Genomic DNA, 19227 nt, shown 5'->3' on the forward strand with positions numbered 1-19227 from the left:
ACCCCCCCCCCGACAGGGATATGTCAGATTTTGCTCCCCCGCCTTCACGTGAAGCATTCGTTGTTGGTCGTTCGTCAGTGTTTCTGGAAGCGTTGCCACCGCATTCACGTGCGCCCCTCCTGAGGGCTCCAGCTTCTCCGTGCGTCCGCGTGGCTGTCAGCGGGCACACCCGTCTCCCTGTAGCTTGTGTCTTCTGTGCTCAGGGATCGCTGTCCCCCTGGACAAGGGGGTGGCATCGAGAGAGCCGAGCACCCGCCCCGGTGCCGCCCCGGGGCCCGCACACGCGAGGATTCCCTCTGGCGTCTAAGCCTTGTGCCCAGAGAGGGACGCGTGTAGCCATCCTCAGAGCACGGCTGCCCTCCTTACGAGGAGCTTCTACCGCTCACCGCGCGCCGCACCGTCGCAGGCGAGGCCACGTCTGCCACGTGGGGGTCCTTCCTCCCTGTTGTCCGCCCACGCCAGGATACAGTGGACAGAGCGCAAGACGGTTCGTCACTCTCTCCAGATGAAGAGGCTTTCCCAGCCATGATCCACTGCAGTCTGTCGATTCTAGCTTAGAACAACTAGGGTTCTCCGATTTTTTTGTAAACTTGAAGAAGATTATCAATGATATCTTACGAAGTTCTTTTTCCCGTTCGTAGATGCGTTTATTCTAATTTTGAAAAATAACAAGTTGAAGGGCGCCCGGGTGGCTCAGTCAGTTGAGCGTCTGACTCTTGGTTTCAGCTCAGGTCATGTCCTCACGGTTCGTGGGTTCAAGCCCCACTCTGGGGTTTGTGACATCTGCTTGGGATTCTCTCTCTCCCTCTCTCTCTGCGCTCCCCTCCTCCTACCACTTGTTCTCTCTCAAAATAGATAAATAAGCACTTTTTTAAAAACTAAAAGATAAATTGAAAACGCTTTAGTTATAGAAACAACATAATGTGCCATCCTGGGGGAGCAGAGACCCGCCAAAGCCCACGTAACTTTTGATAAATGCCGTCACCCTTCCCCGTGGTGGGATTTCCCGAGCTGTGCTGTGCTGGGATCCCGCCCTGTGCGCTCCTGCCCCAGTGCAGACCCCACGGCTGGCTTCCCGGCCCTTTCCCCCTCCCTCACCGACCCGTCCCCTGGGAGAAGTGCTTGAGTCCTGGTGACTCCCAGGGCGCTGTCGGGACTTGGCCGCCGTCACCCCGGGGGCCACTCTCCAGGCGCTCTTCCGTAGTGCCTGCAGAAGAAGAGAGTGTTCCCATGTGCTCTCGCCGCTGTCGATCTGGCGGCAGGAATGTTCTCCGTTTCATGGAAAAGCGAGCCGGAAGCTGCAGGCCTGCAGGTTAATGATGTGTACTTTGGCTGCTAACCTAATTGCCGGAATGATAAATTACTGGCCGTTTGATTTGTTTGCAAATAAAAAGTGATGGAGGCCGTTGTAAGAGTCGCTTTGTGTTCTCTCCTGGTCGGCTTCTGCCCGGGCCCGAGGCAGCCCCACCGGGAAAGTGGGAGCACTCGACACGGAAAGTGGGAGCACTCGACAGCTACGGGCCCTCTTGAGGCTGCTCGGCGGCTGCAGTGCATGGTGCTTTCTGACCGGATGTGTGGAGGCCGGCTGCTCTGGTCGCGGCCCTGAGTCTGCTGTGCTGGTGGGGGGTGGGGCGGGGGGTGGGGTGGGGTTCCCGCCCTCACAGTTCAGCTCCAGCCGGGACCATTCATCACATCAGCAGACTCCAGATGAGCCGAGAACCGGCTTTGTGGCGCGTGCACCTGCACCCCGAGTCGGCCGCTGAGCCGTGGGCCGCGATTCACACGAATGCCCAGGTGGATGGCGACCGGGAGACGCGTCCCCTGCCACGTTCCACCGAGCACGGGAGCTGGCGTCTCCTGCGCAGCCACACCTGCCCTGCGCGGCAGAGCCCCGGGCACCGGGCTTCCCAGGCTCTGCCGCGGCGCCATCGGGCCGCACCTGGAGGCCGTCCCCACCCCGTCCGGGGCGCCCGCCTTTCGCCTGCTGTTCTGACAGAAATACAGCATCGACTGGACTGTGTCCCACTAATGGGGAATTAATAGGCACCCTTGACAGTCAGGTTTATAAATATGTAGAAAGTATTTTAATTGTTTTTAGTAAAACAGGCAAGGAGTCGATATTCTCCGACGTGACAAGCACAGTGCTGACAGGTGCTGTGGGCAGAAGGCCCGCCGGGCGCGGGGCCCCCCCCCCCCCCCCCGTTGGCAGGCCCGGGCGCGCTCCGTCCTGATGTCGTCATGTCCTGTGATAGATGCGTGCCCTGAACCGTATTGATAGAGTAGGTCAAACGTTGAAAAAGTTAGCTTGAACTTTGACTTTAAATATTCATTAGAGCTAATTATGGATTTTCTGACTCCATGAATTACAGTTTCTATGCCTGTGTTGGCCGTTTATTTTCCATTTATTTATTGTAAACTTCATAACGCTGTATTGGCTTTATCACATTCAACAAGGTCATAGTTAAATGTTTGCCGTGACCTTGGTGGGCTTACGCTTTTCAGAGGGCTCTTTCCTGGATCAAGGGAGGCACAGCTGTCAAGGGCTGATGCGGCGCCACAGCGAGGGAGGCTCCCCCAGGGATGCAGGCCTGCTCACGTGCTCCCTAGGGCCGCGCGCTGCCCGTGGTCCTGTCGTCCCTCCTGCCTGGAGGGGCCTTCGCCCAAGTTGTCAAAAGAGAAGACAGGGTTGGCTGTCCCCGGGCGCGTGCGCCACGGTGCCTCAGCTCCTCCTGTGAGCGGACCCGGGGCGGGTGCCCGACAGGGTGGGGGCAGGCGGGCGGTCCGCCCGGTTGCCGCGTGTGGTGAGCCCCTCGGCCCCGAGTCCCCGGCCGGCCCCTGGCCGGATGTGCTCGCAGCCTCGAGAGGATCTTCCCAATCGGGACGAGGCCTCCGCTCTGCGTTTCTGGCAAGTCCGCGCACGTCTGGCCTCCGGCGAGCGGCCTGCTGTGCCCTGGGGAGGAGCCCGAAGCCTGGCACTCCCCTGCTCCCGCCCACCCTGCTTGCCAGGCTGCCATGTCTGTCCCTGTGGCTCCTCAGGCAGTGACCACTGGAGCGGTTCAGAAGGTCCCCGGGGTCGCCTGCACTTCGGAAGTGTCCGCATTTTGTCTTCGGGTCACGTCGGGGAGGCTTGTGAGGCAGCTCCGGGCTCGGACTGGAGGACGGTGTCATCTCTCTGCTCTTGGACTCCTGGGCCGAAGGAGACCGCCAGCCCCCAGGACTGGGCCTGGGGCAGGGCCACGCACCAGACACAGCCGGGCCCCCTGCAGGGCGCCTGGCGTGGTGCCTGCAGCCTCTGTGGGTGGGCCCGTGCTGTGGTTCTGAACCCAGGTGTCCCTCGCGGAGTCGGCAACGGCGTCGAGGACCAGGGGCCTGTGTGCCTTTTGACCCAGCCTGACAGAGGCCGCGGTCGTAGCGTCTTCCCTGGGGGAAGGCCTGAGGACAGGCAGCATTGGCGGGAGGGCTTGGAACATAGAGCCCCGGGATGTGGAAACCCCCAGGAACTGGAATTCCAAGGCTGCTGAAGTGCGGTGGGGGGATGCTGGGGTCAGGGCATGTGGGGGTTGCGCGTGTGCCCGGCAAATGTAACCCCCTGCCCCCACACTAACCGCGGACCCGGGCAGGGTCCTGCCCACGGATCCTCGGGAGGGCTCGTGGGAGCCAGCAGGCGCCCCCCTCGCCCCCCGAGTTTGGGGGCCACGGAGAGCCCTGCAGCAGGCTGTCACCCAGATGAGAGGGTGACGAGTGCTGCCTGCACCGCGCCCTCCCCCTCCCCCTCTGCACCCACCAGGCGGCCCTTCAGTGCGGAAGGCACCCCTCCGAGCTCCAGGCTGGACTGGCTGGGGGGACGGGAGCGGATAAAGGATTTGTAGGCAGTTTGGGAACTTTAATCTGGGCTTGATAGTGTTACTCTGTGGCATCGCTGCCCCTTTTCTGCAGAGATAAATAACGTTTGTGGTCATAAGAAGATTCTTACAAGGGACCCGCGCTGCCGTGTTCAGGATGCAGGGTCGTAGGGTCGGCAGCCGCTGCTTTTGGGTGGTTTGGCCACATGTGCATGCACGTGTGTACGTGTGTCCACGTGTGTGTGTGCCCCTGTGCGTGTGTGCCCATGTGTGCTGTATGTACCCACCCATGTACCTGCGCGTATGTGCTGGGTGTTCGTATGTGCGCCCATGCGTGTGTGTACTTGTGTGTACGCCCGTGTGTGTGTGTGTGTGTGTGTACACAAGAAGACAGGGTGTATGTGGCTGGTGCCGGCAGTTGGGAATCTGGCTGAGGGGCCCCCGTGTCACTGTCCTGCCGGTTCAGCCTTCTGCACACCAGCCCTTCTCTGTCTGCCCGACCCTCCCCTGGCTCTTCCCCTCACCCTTCGGGACTGAGCTGCAGAGTGAAAAGTAGAACCCCACTTTTCCCTTCCAGCGAGGCCCTGCCTGCCGCGGCCCGACCGCCCTTGGCTGCAGCCAGGCGTCCCTGCTCGGCCAGCGCCCGTGTGCCGCCCCCCGCCGGCCCCTCAGCCTGGCGCCCACGCCCCCGCCTCTCACTCGGTTCAGCCTCGGGGCAGACGGCCCTGCTGGGCTCTTTTCCCTGCTTGATCCTGTGCCGTGAGGGGGTGGGCTCTAGGAGGACGGGGCTCGTCTGCGGAAGTCACAGTTGTAAAGGTGCGGTGTACAGCCGGTGAAACGCACCCTTCCTAGGGGCCAGTGCGGTGGGTTTGGGCAAAGCATAGTTTTGTAGCTGTAATCTAGTCGTAGAGCAGTTTTATCGCCTGGAAGTCTCCCTGGCCCCTTGTTCAGGTGGCCACATTTTGCAAGACCGTAAAATACATATCCATGCACACATGCACATCTGCATCTGTATCTACCTGAATACACATGTGTGCACATATGTACACGTGCACTGACACATATCCGCACGTGTGTGTGCACAGAGACGCACATGCGTGTGCACATGCATACGTTCATACACACACGCATATACATGCATGCATATGCATCTACACATAGACACGTACACACACAAACACCTGCTGCGTGCACATTTACACGTGTCCACAGGGGTGTGTGCATTTTAACGTATATGCACGCACACATACACACGTTATTCCTGCTCGCACACGTATGCACATAAGCATATATATGCGTGCACAGACACGTTTAGGAAATAACCAAGTCAAGTTCGACTTTTAGACAACCAGCAAATAACGTTAGTGTCAGGTGTGCTGTGCGAGCCTCCCTTGCCGGTCATCCCACCCCCAGCCTGGCCTCTGTGGCTTCGCCTCCTTCCCAAGCGTGGGGAGCAGGACCGACCCCGATGCCCAGAACAGTCAGCCCCTGGCGGGCAGGGACCCGGCAGCTCTGGGGGGAATGGTGTTGCAGCCCCACGTGGAGGGGGAGGGGAGGAGGGCAAGGAGCAGGGCGGGCCGAGGAGGGGTGTGGAGTGCAGCCGATGGGGGGGCAGGCAGGTGCTCGAGGCCGGGGGCGGGTGCCCGAGCCCTTCCCGCTGGACCCTGGCGCTCACAGCAGAGGCGAGACCGCGCCGGAGTGAGCACCCCTGTGCCTCAGACGTGGCTGACATCTCCTCCCCGTGACCGTGATTAAGTCCGGATGAGTTAACTTTTGTTTCTGGTCCAAAAGAGCTTTTTGTGCGTCACTTAACAACGCTTTCAAATGGTTCCCGGTGCTGGTCATTCACTTGACTTCTCTTTTTGCTCTGCAGGCACTAGGAAGCTTTTATTTTCTTCATGAATCCTTAAAAAACATCTACCAGTTTGACTTTAAAGGTAAGACTCTTCTGGGATCTCTGGCAGGGCTCACCCCACCCCGTGTCCCTGTGGGAGGCTCACAGCCACGAACCAGGGACCTCACAGGGAAACCTGGCTTTCTGGCCCCTCTGAGGTCCGGGCGGCGGGCCTGCCCCAGACCCCAGCCCTGCCCATCCCCCTGCTGGGCCGGGCCCGTAGGTGACACTGGCTTTGCTGCAGCGCAGTCGAGAGGAGAAGGGAATGGTCTTGCGTCTGTGTCCGTATCAAATGGGAGAAAGTGGAGAACGGCAGGAGAGTGTGCTGTCTTTAAAGAGAAGGACGAGCGCTGCTGTTCGCGGTGGAGTGAAAAATGCCCGTGCGTCTGGGCCAACACCGGGCGCCGAGTGGGGGAGGAGACGTGCCTCCCGAAGACACAGCCTTTGTCTCTGTGGCTCAGCACGTGTGAGCCGTCCCCCCGGCCCGGGCGGCCCCAGCGTCTGCCCTGCTCGCCTGGGGTGCCGTGCGCCTGCCCCGTTGGGCACTGTCCCCTCGTGCCACCTGTGTGTGAGTCCGCTGGCTCCACGGTGCTCTTGAGCCAGATCACATTAATTTGAGATGTCACTGGAGTTGTGATAACCATGGAGAGCGACTAATTATGTCAGTTTGTCCAGATTCATTATCTTTGCTCACTTACGAGACAGATCACCTCTCAGGAAAGTGAGGAGCAGAGCCTTCTCTAAATTGCTTGAGTAGTGATTTCATCGATGTTAAGAACAGGATTCCAGCCAGCAGGACTATTTTTCACCGGCCCTGTTGCCTGAGGATGCTTCACACGGTTTTCTAAACACAAGCACCTGCCTCTTCCCGCTGGGGAAGCCACGCAGACCTGGTGAGAGACGGGCCGGAGGCCACCGTCCCCCGAACTTGATGGACCGTGGACACCGCTGTGTCACGTTGTCAAGCAGCGGGGCCGTGGGCGAGAGTGCACGGAGGGGAGGTGTTCGGACACAGCACGCTCAGGCGGGGCTGGAGGCAGGACGGGTTACGCTTCTACTAAGCCTGTGCTTCAGGCTCAAACGTGTCGCTGATCTACTTAACTTTTCCTTTTTTTTTGAGTGACCTTCTACATACATATTTTATTGCTAAATCAGATGGGTCAAAACTACCTGGCTGGCCCGTGGTTTATGCAAAACCATCCGTTAGATACATGCACGCGTGACCCCAGCAGACCTTCCCCGAGGGCCCCCGTGTCGTCAGTGACAAGGGCTGAGATGGTGGCAGTGGCCATGCCCTGAGCACGTCTGTGGCGGGAGGCCGTGGGGACCCCGGGGACGCAGCGGTGGCCCAGCGTGGCCGTGCCACTGCTGCCGCTCCGAGCAGGTGCTGGTCTCAGAGGAGTGGGGCGGGCCGCCGCCCTGCACCGTGGCCCTGGCTCTCGAAGGTTCACTCTTACGCCTTGAGTCAAGTTACAGCAAACGTAGAAGTTGTGAGAAGTTTGAATGAACTTTTTAAGAATAGCCTGTATTTTCACAAACAAGCAGTTAGAAATCCGAGGACGCCCTGAAGCCGTGGGTGGGAAGGATGATGGGGACGTCACTTTCTGGCCCGGCACCTGCGAGCACGGGTGGCACTGCGTGGACCCAAGAGGGCGCGTCTCTGAGATCCCGCAGCAAAGCCAGGCCGCCGGGCCGGTGCCGCCTCCAGACCGGAGGGCCGGGCGGGCGGACCGGGACCCCGGAGCCGGCGGGGGCGGCTGACGGGGCGGAAAGCCGGAGGCTCCAGGATGGGGGCTTGGGAGAGAAGAGCCCGTGGGGGCCCGGCCTCGGAGCCCCCCCACTTCCGTGAGCTTTGCCTGCAAGAGCCCCACCGTGTTGTCTTGGTGAAGATCAGAGAAAAACCCCCTGGTGCTGCTGGGGGCGGGGCGCGGGGGGGGGGGGGAGCTGTTTGGACACTGGGTTCTTCCCGAGAGGCCTGCCCTCCCCAGAGCACCCCACCGGCCTGGTGGAGGGAGGTGGCCTCGCTGCGGGTCCCGAGGGGCCGCGGTGCTAGGAAGCGTGTGCCGAGGTTGCAGCCAGGGCTCACGCTGGCTGAAGGACCGAGGCGGGGTCACGGGGCTGCGGGAGACAGTGTCCCTGCACCCAGCCGCAGCGCCCGTCACCGCGACGCGGTGTGGCGGAGGCCTGCAGCGTGTCCCCGGCAAGAGCCCAGAGACGACAGGGCAGCCACAATGGGACGCGGGAGGAGGGCTCAGCCTCTGAGCCCTCGCGGGAAACACAGCCCAGCTCCTCGCCAGACCAGCACGACGCCTCGCGTTGAAGGCCTGTCTTCTCAGTTCCTTTTCCCAATTATTCACGTTTTGCCCTCCACCCAAAGCTAGAAACTGAGCTGACAGACAGGAGGTCCGGCGTGCAGAGAGCAGGCTCGCGTCGGAGCCAGACCGGGGTGTGGCTCCGTGTGGAGCCGTCCGACCCGGAAGCGTGGATGGCTGCGGTTCACACGCCGGTGGCGCCCGTGGCAGAACGGACGGCGTGCACGCAGACGAGTCAAGACGTCGTGCCGCGCGAGTCAAGACGGAAACCACGAATCCACGGGAACAGCTCAGAATGAAGGACGCCGCCGTAACAGAAACGCACCAGGCCTTTGCCAGGCTCGTCGGCCTGGACACGGCTGTAGACGGAGCCAGCCGGCCAGAAGAGTGTGGTAGAAAACCTTCCGGGCTGAAGAGTGGGAGAAAAACACAACACGAAAGCAGAGCGAGATGTCCGAGCGCCGTGGGACGCGTGCACTGAGGGGCGGCGGCGGGGAAAGGAACAGAGGGAATATTTGAAGTAGCGGCCCGGGATTTTACACCACCGATCATGGACACCAAGCGGCAGATCCAGAGAGCTCTAGGCGACCGAGCGGCGACCGAGCGGGCTCAGCACCCGAAATCCGTCCCGAGCGGGTCCTTCTGGAGCCACAGAAAGCCGGAGATGCCGGAAAGACGTTGAAAGAATCGGGGGTGGACGGGGTGACCTAGAAAGGAGCGAGGACAAGATTTGCATTGGACTTCTTTTCAGAAACCGCGAGGCAGATAGAGCAGTGTGAAATATTTTTATCGTTGCGAGGAAAAAATCTAGAATTCTGTGGCTAGCAAAATTATCCTTCAAAGTTTAAAGAAAAATAGACTTTCTCAAACCCAAGTCGAGGGAATTTGTCTCCAGCAGACCTGCCTTATAAAAAAAATGTTAACAGTTATCTGATAAAAGAAAAACGGTGCCTGCAGATCCACACGAAGGGGGCAGAGCGCGAGAGAGGAGTAAATGGGGGTGACGTCGTATTTGTTGTTATCCTTAGTCTGACAGAGAACTTTTGTACAGAGCGCCAACAGCAGCAACGTTCTGGGTGACTCTGCAGCTTACGGACAAGGGATGAGTAGCAGTGCCGTCAGGAGGGGTGGGGACAGGCCAGGGCTCTGTCACGGGGAACGCGGGCTCTCTGTGGAGGGATACGAGCCTCCATGAAAGCAGACCCGGCCCAGCCGTAAATGTGTATCGCGAACTGTGGCAACTGAAAACTTTCAAAATGAAATACGGTGGACACGCTGACAGAAGAGAGAGAGTGGAATCGGATGAAATGCTCAATTAAACCAAAGAAGGCAGGAAGTGGGGGAGACAAGAAAGACAGGAAACGAAGGCAACAGAGGGAAAAGTTACCGGCACCGAGTGTCCTACCGTGTCCAGAATCACCTTAGACGTTAGCAGTGCCAACGCACCAATTACAAGACAGAAACCGTCAGAGTGGTTAACAAGATGATACCCAAGCGTGTGTTGTCTGCCGGGAACCCGCGTAAGATGCGTACACACATGCGGATTAAAAGGAGAGATGGAGGGGCGCCTGGGTGGCGCAGTCGGTTAAGCGTCCGACTTCAGCCAGGTCACGATCTCGCGGTCCGTGAGTTCGAGCCCCGCGTCAGGCTCTGGGCTGATGGCTCGGAGCCTGGAGCCTGTTTCCGATTCTGTGTCTCCCTCTCTCTCTCTGCCCCTCCCCCGTTCATGCTCTGTCTCTCTCTGTCCCAAAAATAAATAAAAAAAATAAATAAATAAAAGGAGAGATGGAGAGAGAGAGATGGCACTGACACTGGCCAAGAGCACTGGGCCAGCAGTCTTAATCTCGGACACCGCAGACTTGAGAGCAGGGAGAGTCACTGGGGAGGAACAAAGCCATTTACCACTTAACGATAAAGGGGTCAATTCTTTAAAGACATAACAGTTCTTAACGTGGACGCACCTAACAACAGACCGTCGCCACACAAGAGGCAAAAACTGACAGAACGTCAAGGAGAAATGGATGAATCCACGGTTAGAGTTGAGGCCTCCGGTGCCCCCCACCGGAGATGGACAGACCCGGCAAGGCAGAGAAGTGGTAAGGGCATAGTCCACCTCAACAGCACCATCGATCACCTGGGTCTGATGGACACTTATAGAATATTCTATCCGACAACAGCAGAACGTACATTCTTCTCAAGTTCGCCTGGAACATTCACCAGGATAGGCCACATTCTGGGCCATAAAACACTCCTGAGCAAATTTAAAAGAACAGAAATCACACAAAGTATACTCTGGGGCCACAGTGGAATTTAACTGGAAATCAATAACAGAAAGGTGGCCGGAAAATCCCAAAATACGTGTGTCAAAAGTTCAGAACTGACAGAAGTAAAGCCAGGGAATCCCTGAGGTAATAATTAGCCAAAGTTGGTGGTATACGTCGGCAAGACCGTGTGCAAACCCGAGCGCTCAAACCGGGACGTGGAGTGAGGCTCCGGGGTGTGTCGTGAAACAGCAGCCTACACGGTGTGCGGGCAGTGACTGCTCCTTCTTCCCCGTGATGGTTGTAAGAATTCTCATGAGTAATGGGGAATCGCTTAGCGGTCACCTCCTGTCAACCTTTGGAAACAGTTTGAGGGTTGCTTATGATTTTCAGAGGCTTAAGTAAGAAATGAGCCGGTTTAAGTTAGTCTTGCAAAAATAAAAATAAGCTAATTTCAGCTTTGTTTGTATGATTAAAGTGGCTTTATGTGCTCAGGGAATTTTAAAGGCTGGTCACTGTATTTTATTTTAACACTTGGACGTTAAAGAACACGCTTATAACTGACACATGGGTCACAGAATAAATCTCAAGAAAAAGTTTCAAAATATTTTGCGTTGAATGAAAATGAAATACAGCTGATCAAAATTTGTGGGCTACAGTGAAAGCCAGGCGTCGGTGGCATCAGATGTGCAGAGAAGAGGTGAGACCTGAAGTCAATAATCGAAGCTGCTGCCTTAGGAAGCTAGGAGAAGAGCAAAATAAATCCAAATCATAAGAAGAGAAATAATAAAAACTAGAGCATAAATCAATGAAATTGAAAACAGGAACTCAATAGAGAAAATTAACAAAACCCACAGCTGATTCTTTGAAAAGATCAATAAAATTGATATACCTCTAGTCAGGCTAACCGAGAAAAAAGAAAACACAATTTACTAATATTAGAAATGAGACAGGGGTCATCACCACCGACAGTGTGGACACTAAAAGGATAATAAAGGTATATTGTGAATTGGCCTATAAATTTGATAATTTAGATGGTCCAGTTCCTTGAGAGATACACCCTACCAAAACTCATAAATGGAAGACTAGATAATCTGAATAGGCTTTTATCTATTAAGGAAATTGAATCAATAACTAATGACCTTCAAAAAAGAAAGCACCAGGCCCAGATGGTTTCACTGTGAATTCTACCAAGCATTGAAGGAAGACATCACACCCGTTCTCTACAGTCTCTCCCAGAAAGTAGAAGCAGAGGGAAAACTTTTCTAACTCGTTCTGTGAGGCCAGCCTTGCCTAATCCCCAAACCAAATAAAGACGTCATAGAAAAGGAAAACCGTAGGCCCGTGTCGCTCATGAACATAAAATGCGAAACTCTTCAGCATAATATTGACAATTTGAATTCAACAGTGTGTAGGAAGGATTCTACACCATGGCAGATGGAGATTTTTTCCAGGTGTGCAAGACTGGTTCTACATTTGAAACTCAGTTAATGTCATACATCGTATCAACAAGCTAAAGAAGAAAATCACGTGTCAGTGGATGCAGAAAAGGTCTTCGACTAAACCTGACACCTCTTCATAATAAAAACTCTCAGCAAACTAGGCACAGGAAAGAACTACTTGGTAAAGAACAGCTACAGAAACCTACGTCCACATAACATGTAATAGACACTCAGATGCTTTTGCGCTTAGAATCAGGAGCGAGGCAAGGACGTCCACTCATCATTTCTCTTCAACATCGTACTGGAAATCTTGGCGGTGCCGTAAGGCAAGAAGAAATAAGAGGCTTGATGGGAATCGGGGTCAAGGAATAAAGCGGCCTTAGTTCTCAGATGACATGATTACGTAGAAAATCTGAAAGAATCCTCAACGACAAAAACTGGTACCAATGAGCAAGGTTACAGGATACATGGTTAATATACAAAGTCAATGGCTTTTTTATACCGACAGTGAATGGGCGGAATTTGAAATTAAAAACAAAATACCATTTACATTAGCGCACACACACACACAAGAAATACTTAGGAATAAATCTAGCAAAATATGTATAAGATTCATACGAGGAAGGGGCACCTGGGTGGCTCAGTCGGTTGGGCGTCCGACTTCAGTTCAGGTCACGATCTCACGGTTCATGAGTTCGAGCCCCGCGTCGGGCTCTGGGCTGAGAGCTCAGAGCCCACGGGGATCCTCTGTCCTCCTCTCTCTCTGCCTCTCCCCCATGCGTGCGCGCTGTCTCCGTCTCAAAAACAAGTAAACGTTAAAAAAAGATTAATATGAGGAAAAGTACAAAACTCTGTTGAAAGAAACCAAAAAGGATCCAAATAAGGGGAGCAGTAGCCCACGGTCACAGACAGGAAGATTCGGTATTGTCAATATATTGGTTCTTCCCAGCTTGATCCGTGGATTCAGGGCAATCTTCATCAGAACTCCAGCAGGTTACCTTGTAGACCTCAACAATTGAGTCTCACATTTACAGGGAAGAGACAAAAAACTCGGAAGAGCCAACCCCATATTGAAGGAGGAAAACAAGGTTGTAGGACTGGTACTACCCGACCTGAAGACTCACAGAAAAGCTACCGTAATCAAGATGGCGTGGGGTTGGCGGAACGGTAGACAGACGGGTCGGTGGGTCAGAGACATAGACCCACATCAATACAGGTGACTAACATCTGACAAAGGACCAAAGGTAACACAGCGGAGCAAAGATGGTGTTGGAACTGCTGGGCGTCCACGTGCAAAACAGTGAATCCACACCCAGACCTTACACCTCCCCGAAAGTGAACCGAAAGCGGGTCACGGAACTAAGCATAAAGGATGAAAGTATGAAATGCCCAGAAGATAACACAGAAACCGCAGGTGACTTTGGGCTTGGTGATGACTCTGAAATACAGCTCCACAACCCATGAAGAAAATTGGTAAGTTGGACTTTGTTAAAATTAGAGATTTCTGCTCTGTGAAAGAGTTGTCGAGGGAGTGGAAAGAGAAGCCACAGACGGGGGAAGCTGTTTGCAAAAGACACAGCTGGTAGTCCACGGCAGGCTCAGAACTCTTAAAACTCAACAATTAGAGACAAGTCCAATGAAAAGATGAGCCAAACATTTCAACATACCTCTCACTCAAGAAGATGTACAGACGACAGATGAAAATAGGAGCACACGCCCCGCATCGCGTGTGAGGAGACAGCACCGTGCACCTGTTCGCACGGCCAGAGTCCGGAGCACTGACCGCCCGGCGTGCCGGGGAGGCGTAGAGCAGCAGGACCCTCACTCCTGGCCACTGGGGGTGTGACACGGTGCAGCCACTGGGGAGGACAGCTCGGTGGTTTCTTATGAACTAAACACAGGCTTACTGTGGAGTCCAGCGATCCCACTCGGCATGTTACCCAAAGGAGTTGGAATTTTACGTCCGTACAAAAACCTATGCAGAAGTATTTATAACATCTTTATTCATAATTACCCCAAACCAGAAGGAACCAGAATATGTCCTTTCTGGGTGAATGGATAAGTAGACTGTGGAATGTCAAACGGTGGAATGTTACACAGCAATAAAATGGAGCCGCAAAAATACATAGAAGAGCCTTAAATGTGTGTTTTTCTGAGTGAAGAAGCCTGTGGGGAAAGGCTCCAGCAAGATGATGTTTCTGGAAAGGCAGAAGGAGGGTATAAGCAGTCAGTGTGGCAGGCGCTGGGGGGGGCAGGGGGCCGGGCCAGCGCCCGGCACTTCCGGACCGTGGGAGGGTAGGTGTGATACCGCCGTGCTGGGCGTGTGGCACCGTGCCTTTGTCAAAACCCCGGGCACGCCGGCATGGACCGTGAGCCCCGGTGCCAGGCCGGGTGCCCCTGCTGAACCAGTGCCGCGTGTCGGCAGCGGGACGGGCGGCGGTGGGCGAGGTGGTGCTTCCCGTTCGGGTGTTTTTAGTCCTAAAACTGCTCTAAACGCTGAAGTCTATTTTTTTTTTTTATTTTTTTTTTTCCTTTCAACGTTTTTATTTATTTTTGGGACAGAGAGAGACAGAGCATGAACGGGGGAGGGGCAGAGAGAGAGGGAGACACAGAATCGGAAACAGGCTCCAGGCTCCGAGCCATCAGCCCGGAGCCTGACGCGGGGCTCGAACTCACGGACCGCGAGATCGTGACCTGGCTGAAGTCGGACGCTTAACCGACTGCGCCACCCAGGCGCCCCTGAAGTCTATTTTTTAACAAAGAACGAACTCCTTTCTCTCCACCTCTCCCGAGCTCTTCCTTTTTCCTCAAAGGCAACGAGGGTTTTCATCGGAAGCCAAATTGCCTTCCTGCCACGGCTTCTCCTCTTCGCCACTGACCTCAAACACCGCAGACCCAGTGCTGCCCCATCATCACACACTGCCGGGCGTCTGTCCTGGGGGAGTCTGCCCTGGGGGCGTGCACCACCTGTGCTCAGGAGCTCGTGCCCCTGGCCGCCTGTTGTCATGACTCAGGCTTGACCACGAGGTGCCGACCGGCTAACGCAGAGCCCAGGGGTGAGGTGATGAGGGGAGATCGGGGGACCAACTTACCCTCCCCCACTAGTCACCTCAGCAGGTCGTGCCCGTGTTTGGGAACAGGAACAGAGGGACAGTGGGTACAGTGAGCAGCTGTGTGCACCTGGGGATGGCTCCACACACTGCTGTGTCCTGAATTCCCCGAGTCCCCAAACATCTCGTCCTGTGTCCCTCTGGTGGGTCTTTAGATGAGTCTTTACCCTCCAGTGCTTTGCTTTGACCTGGGGTTCACGCTCCTCCAAACCCACAGTGGCCAGAGCTTTGTCCCACGACACTGCACACCTGTCTCCTTCCCGCCGCCCGCCCCCCGTGCTCACCTGTCTCCTTCCCGCCGTCCAACCCCGTGCTCACCTGTCTCCTTCCCGCCGTCCAACCCCGTGCTCACCTGTCTCCTTCCCGCCGCCCGCCCCCCGTGCTGACCCGTCTCCTTCCCGCCGCCCGCCCCCCGTGCTCACCTGTCTCCTTCCCGCCGCCCGCCCCCCGTGCTGACCCGTCTCCTTCCCGCCGCCCGCCCCCCGTGCTCACCCGTCTCCTTCCCGCCGCCCGCCCCCCGTGCTCACCCGTCTCCTTCCCGCCATCTGCCCCCCGTGCTCACCCGTCTCCTTCCCGCCGCCCGCCCCCCGTGCTGACCCGTCTCCTTCCCGCCGCCCGCCCCCCGTGCTGACCCGTCTCCTTCCCGCCGCCCGCCCCCCCATGCTGACCCGTCTCCTTCCCGCCGTCCGCCCCCCGTGCTCACCTGTCTCCCTGCTGCTGTCCGCCCCTGCCAGGGAGCATGAGCTCCACAGACACTGAGAGCACACCTCGTGATTTGTCAGGAACTTCACCCCGGAGCCAGGCGTCCGGCCAGGCGGCAGCCATCGGGGCCCGCGTGCTGCCCGAGGTCCCTGCCCGCGGTCTTGTGGGGAAGCCAGCGGCCTCCGCGCCCCCGGGCCGCTCGTGAGACTCCGGCGTGGGTGTGGGCCGTGCGTCTGTGGAAGGAAGGGGTCCTGGGCCTCGACGTGGAAGGGCAGGGGCGTCAGCCCAGGCACGGGGTCTGGGGAGCCGCAGGCAGCGGGTGCAGAGCGCCCCGCGCCGTATCTGCTCTGTCTCACATAAAAACTGCTCTTCCCCGGACATGAGTGATGTTGGCTGGATGTGAGGAGGAAATCGATGTTATTAAATAAATTCGTATTAAGGTATGAGTGAACGGCAATTCTGCAGCCGTCTTGAATATATTCACGGTTTTTACGGAGGATGCCAATTAGCCCTTGTAAATCTGCAGGCTGGAAGCTCTTAGGGGATAATGAAGTGGAGTGTCGGGTTCCGGGTCGTGGATGGCAATTTACGAGCACTGGCGTCCCCAGACCGCGGGTCCCCTCCCGGGGGCCTCCCTCGCTCCCCACAGAGCTGCACTGCTTGGGTGGGGTGTAGTGATGAGGTCATTCTTGTGCTCTTTTCCAGCTAAGAAGTATAAAAAAGTCACTGGCAAAGAGATCTACTCGGACACACTGGAGAGCACGCCAATGCTGGAGAAGGAGAAGTTCCCGCAGGACTACTTCCCCGAGGTGCGTCACGGCCCGCCCGCCCCCCTCGCACGGTTCCCGCTCAGAGCGCACACCTCGCGGGAACACACGAGCACGTTTAGGGCCCGAAGCCGTCGTATTTCGGGGCAGGGATCCCAGTGTGGCTGCTGAGGGCTGCGGTGCACCGTCTCTCTGGGAGGGGCTGGCACCCACGCGGGTCCGTCCCGGTGTCTTAGGTGGGGGCTGAGAGAACCACCGTGTCTGTCCTTGCACGAATCGCCACGTGTTCTGACCGTCGTTTCCAGGCACCGGCACCTTGACTACGAGACGTAGGAAAATAACAATCAGCTCACGGGGGGCCGGAGAGGCCAGGGGCCTCCCGGCAGGCGCGAGATGCGAGCACGTTGACGTGGCCAGCGGCGGTGCGGGGTGCCGGTGGCCAGACACGCAGGCCGCGTCCCGGCGCCCGAGTGCCGGCCCTCTGGCCATTTCCCAGGTCAGGCCTCGGGGGAGCAGCGAGCGAGAGGCACCGCGGAGAACTAGAGCTGAGGGAGCCCCCGCCCCGTGCCCTAGGGGTGCCTGCAGCCCAGAGCGTGGCTCGCGCACTGCTCGCGGTGAGCCGGGACGCACCTCCGTCTCCACTGGGTTTAGCACGTTTCTGTGTGGCTGTGTTATTCGTGCGCAGTCGCTGTGGCCCAGGTAGGCTTGGGTTCTGCTAGTTTTAGCAAACGGGACGGCCAGCCTTCTGGAGTCTGCTGATCCTGCGTGAGTCACACGCTGACCCAGGCTCGCTCCCGGCGCCCTGCGGTCGTCTGTTAAACCGCAACGGGACGTGGAGCGCGGGGGGCGGGGGGGGGGGGGCGGCGTTCTTGCCACACGGGAGGCCAGCTCGGCGCAAGAAGGATGGCCCCGCCGGGGCCCCTCTGCCTGAGGGCTGGCCACCATCCACGGAGACGCCCACCTGCACCGGAGCTGATTTTCAGCAAGGCCACGACGGTATTAACTTGTCTGTGACCCGAGTGCAGGGTGAAGGATGGGTGTGCTTGTCATTCTGGGCAGGCTTCCTCATTCCTCGTCCCTGAGCCAAGGACGTGGTGTCGGGGGGCCGGCCCCTGTCCTGGCTGCCCAGCCCCCGCCGTCCCCTGCTCCTCTTGAGGTTGGAGTGTGGCCCGAAGACTCTGGAAGCAGCTGAGGGGATCCGGACGACCCTCTCCAAACGTCGGCCAAGGGCCGCTGTCCCCTCGGAGGTGCCAAGGGCCGCAAAGTCGGCTTCAGAGTCGAGCAGGGTCCCCGAGAGTGACCGCGGGCCCTGGGGGACACGGGCCGAGAGAGCTGGTGGCGGGGCCGACGGCAGGAGGACAGCAAGCCCTGACAGGTGCCGGGGTGGTTTGGGAGCAGGTGTCCTGGCCGCGGTCTCCTCAGGCTGCCTCTCCCGATATTTCCATCAGCCAGGTGACTGTGCCGAGACCCAGGGCTGCCTGTCTCCGTTCTTAGCCCAGCTGGGACGCTCACCTGCGCCTGGTGAGCTTGTGGCCCGGAGGGAGGGTTCCCCCACAGGGCGTGGACGGGGGGGGGCAGGACTCTGGGGGGCCGGCGGAGGGGGGGGTGTCTGCAGCATCCACCTGCCCGAAGGCTGTGAACCGGCGCTTGCTGAGGAGCGAGTGGCCCGCGGTGCCCCAGCCTCCGCGGGGACGTGCTGAGCGGTGCCACTGTGTGCGCGTGGGCGGGGCGGGGGGGGACCCAGCTGTGCCCCACGCTGTTGGGGGCTTGGTGTCGGCCGATCGCCCCACGTGAGCCAGACACCCCGCGTGCAGCACGCACCTCCCCGGTCCCTCTTCCTCCTGCCACGGGGTCCTCCGGTGGCACCCCTGCCCTCGTCTTGTCCCTGGAGCCTGTCGGCTGTGAGCTGTGATGTTCCCAGAGAAGAGGCCCACGTGGTGGTCTCGGCATCCCTCTGGGTGCCAGGAGGGGAGGGCACGGCAGTGCCCCGCGCACGACACCCCGCGGAGGAGGCGGGCCCCTGCTGAGCCCTTGGCCCTGAGCCTCTGTCCCCCCAGGATGGTGGGCCTCCTTCCGAGGGGCTCCCTGCTCCCCGGCCCTCAGGCTCTCTTCCGGCCCAGCTCTGTGAAGGCCAGCCCCCCAGACCCCAGCCCGTGTGGGGGCCCTGCGGCCTGGCCCCGATCCCAGCCCTTCCCTCCGCGGGCCCCGGCCATGCAGGTGGGTCAGCACGAAGTCTGGGGCTTTACTCCAGCGGCGATGTCCCGCCTCCTGCACACCCCTCGGAGGGCAGACACCGCCGACGGCCCCGGGGCCTGTGGCCAGTGCGCGGCCCCCTCCGAGGTGCTGGTGTGGCTTCGTGGGGCAGATAGCCAGCAGCTGCGTCTCCCCTGGGGGAGCAGTGGGGGTCCAGGCCCCAGCCCCCAGGTGGCCGCTGTCCCATCCACCGGCAGAGGGGAGGGATTTCTGGAAGGAGAAATGGGGCGTCGTCAGGCAGACCCCGGCCTCTCAACTGGAGACCGCGGTGTCCCTGGGCTCCCTGCGGTCGCCATCCTTGTTCTGTTCCATGTGCTGCTGCTGCGCTAGAAACTAAGTGCCTGGTCCATGTGGTCCGACAGCGTGGATGTGGCAGAAGTGCACGTGGCTTGATTAACAGAAGGAAAAACGTTTAGAAAACACGTACAGGCTTCTAACGTTCCGTCGAAGCGTGGTGCTTTTTGGGCGTGCGGAAGTCCGCGTCCGTCCTCGTGCGGTCCGTGCCCGCTGGGCAGCCGCGTTCGCAGCCCTGCTCCTGTGCCTTCCAGCCAGTCCTGCAGCTTTATCTGGACACATTTTAGGGGAGGGAATTAGTCTCGGCCTGATTTCTCTCCTTTTATTACCGTCACTTAAGGATAATCTAA

The 19227-nt window shown here is 58.0% G+C and overlaps 1 protein-coding gene across 10 annotated transcripts in view; it reads left to right on the top strand.

Annotated features, from left to right (window-relative positions):
* INPP5A (inositol polyphosphate-5-phosphatase A) overlaps window positions 1-19227 on the top strand; it is a 175548-nt gene that overhangs the window by 99825 nt on the left and 56496 nt on the right. For all 10 annotated transcript variants that reach the window (XR_006960969.1, XM_047073641.1, XM_047073646.1 and 7 more), the window contains 2 exons: window positions 5716-5779; window positions 16269-16372. Coding sequence is in view for 9 of the 10 variants with exons in the window: in XM_047073641.1 (XP_046929597.1) it covers window positions 5716-5779; window positions 16269-16372 (168 nt within the window). In the remaining variant the exon portion in view is untranslated. The remainder of the gene's footprint in view (window positions 1-5715; window positions 5780-16268; window positions 16373-19227) is intronic.

This window comes from Lynx rufus, unplaced genomic scaffold (genome assembly GCF_022079265.1).
Source record: "Lynx rufus isolate CCGP_SWC_20201006 ecotype Redwood Valley unplaced genomic scaffold, mLynRuf1.p SCAF_11, whole genome shotgun sequence".
Lineage (NCBI taxonomy): Eukaryota > Metazoa > Chordata > Mammalia > Carnivora > Felidae > Lynx > Lynx rufus.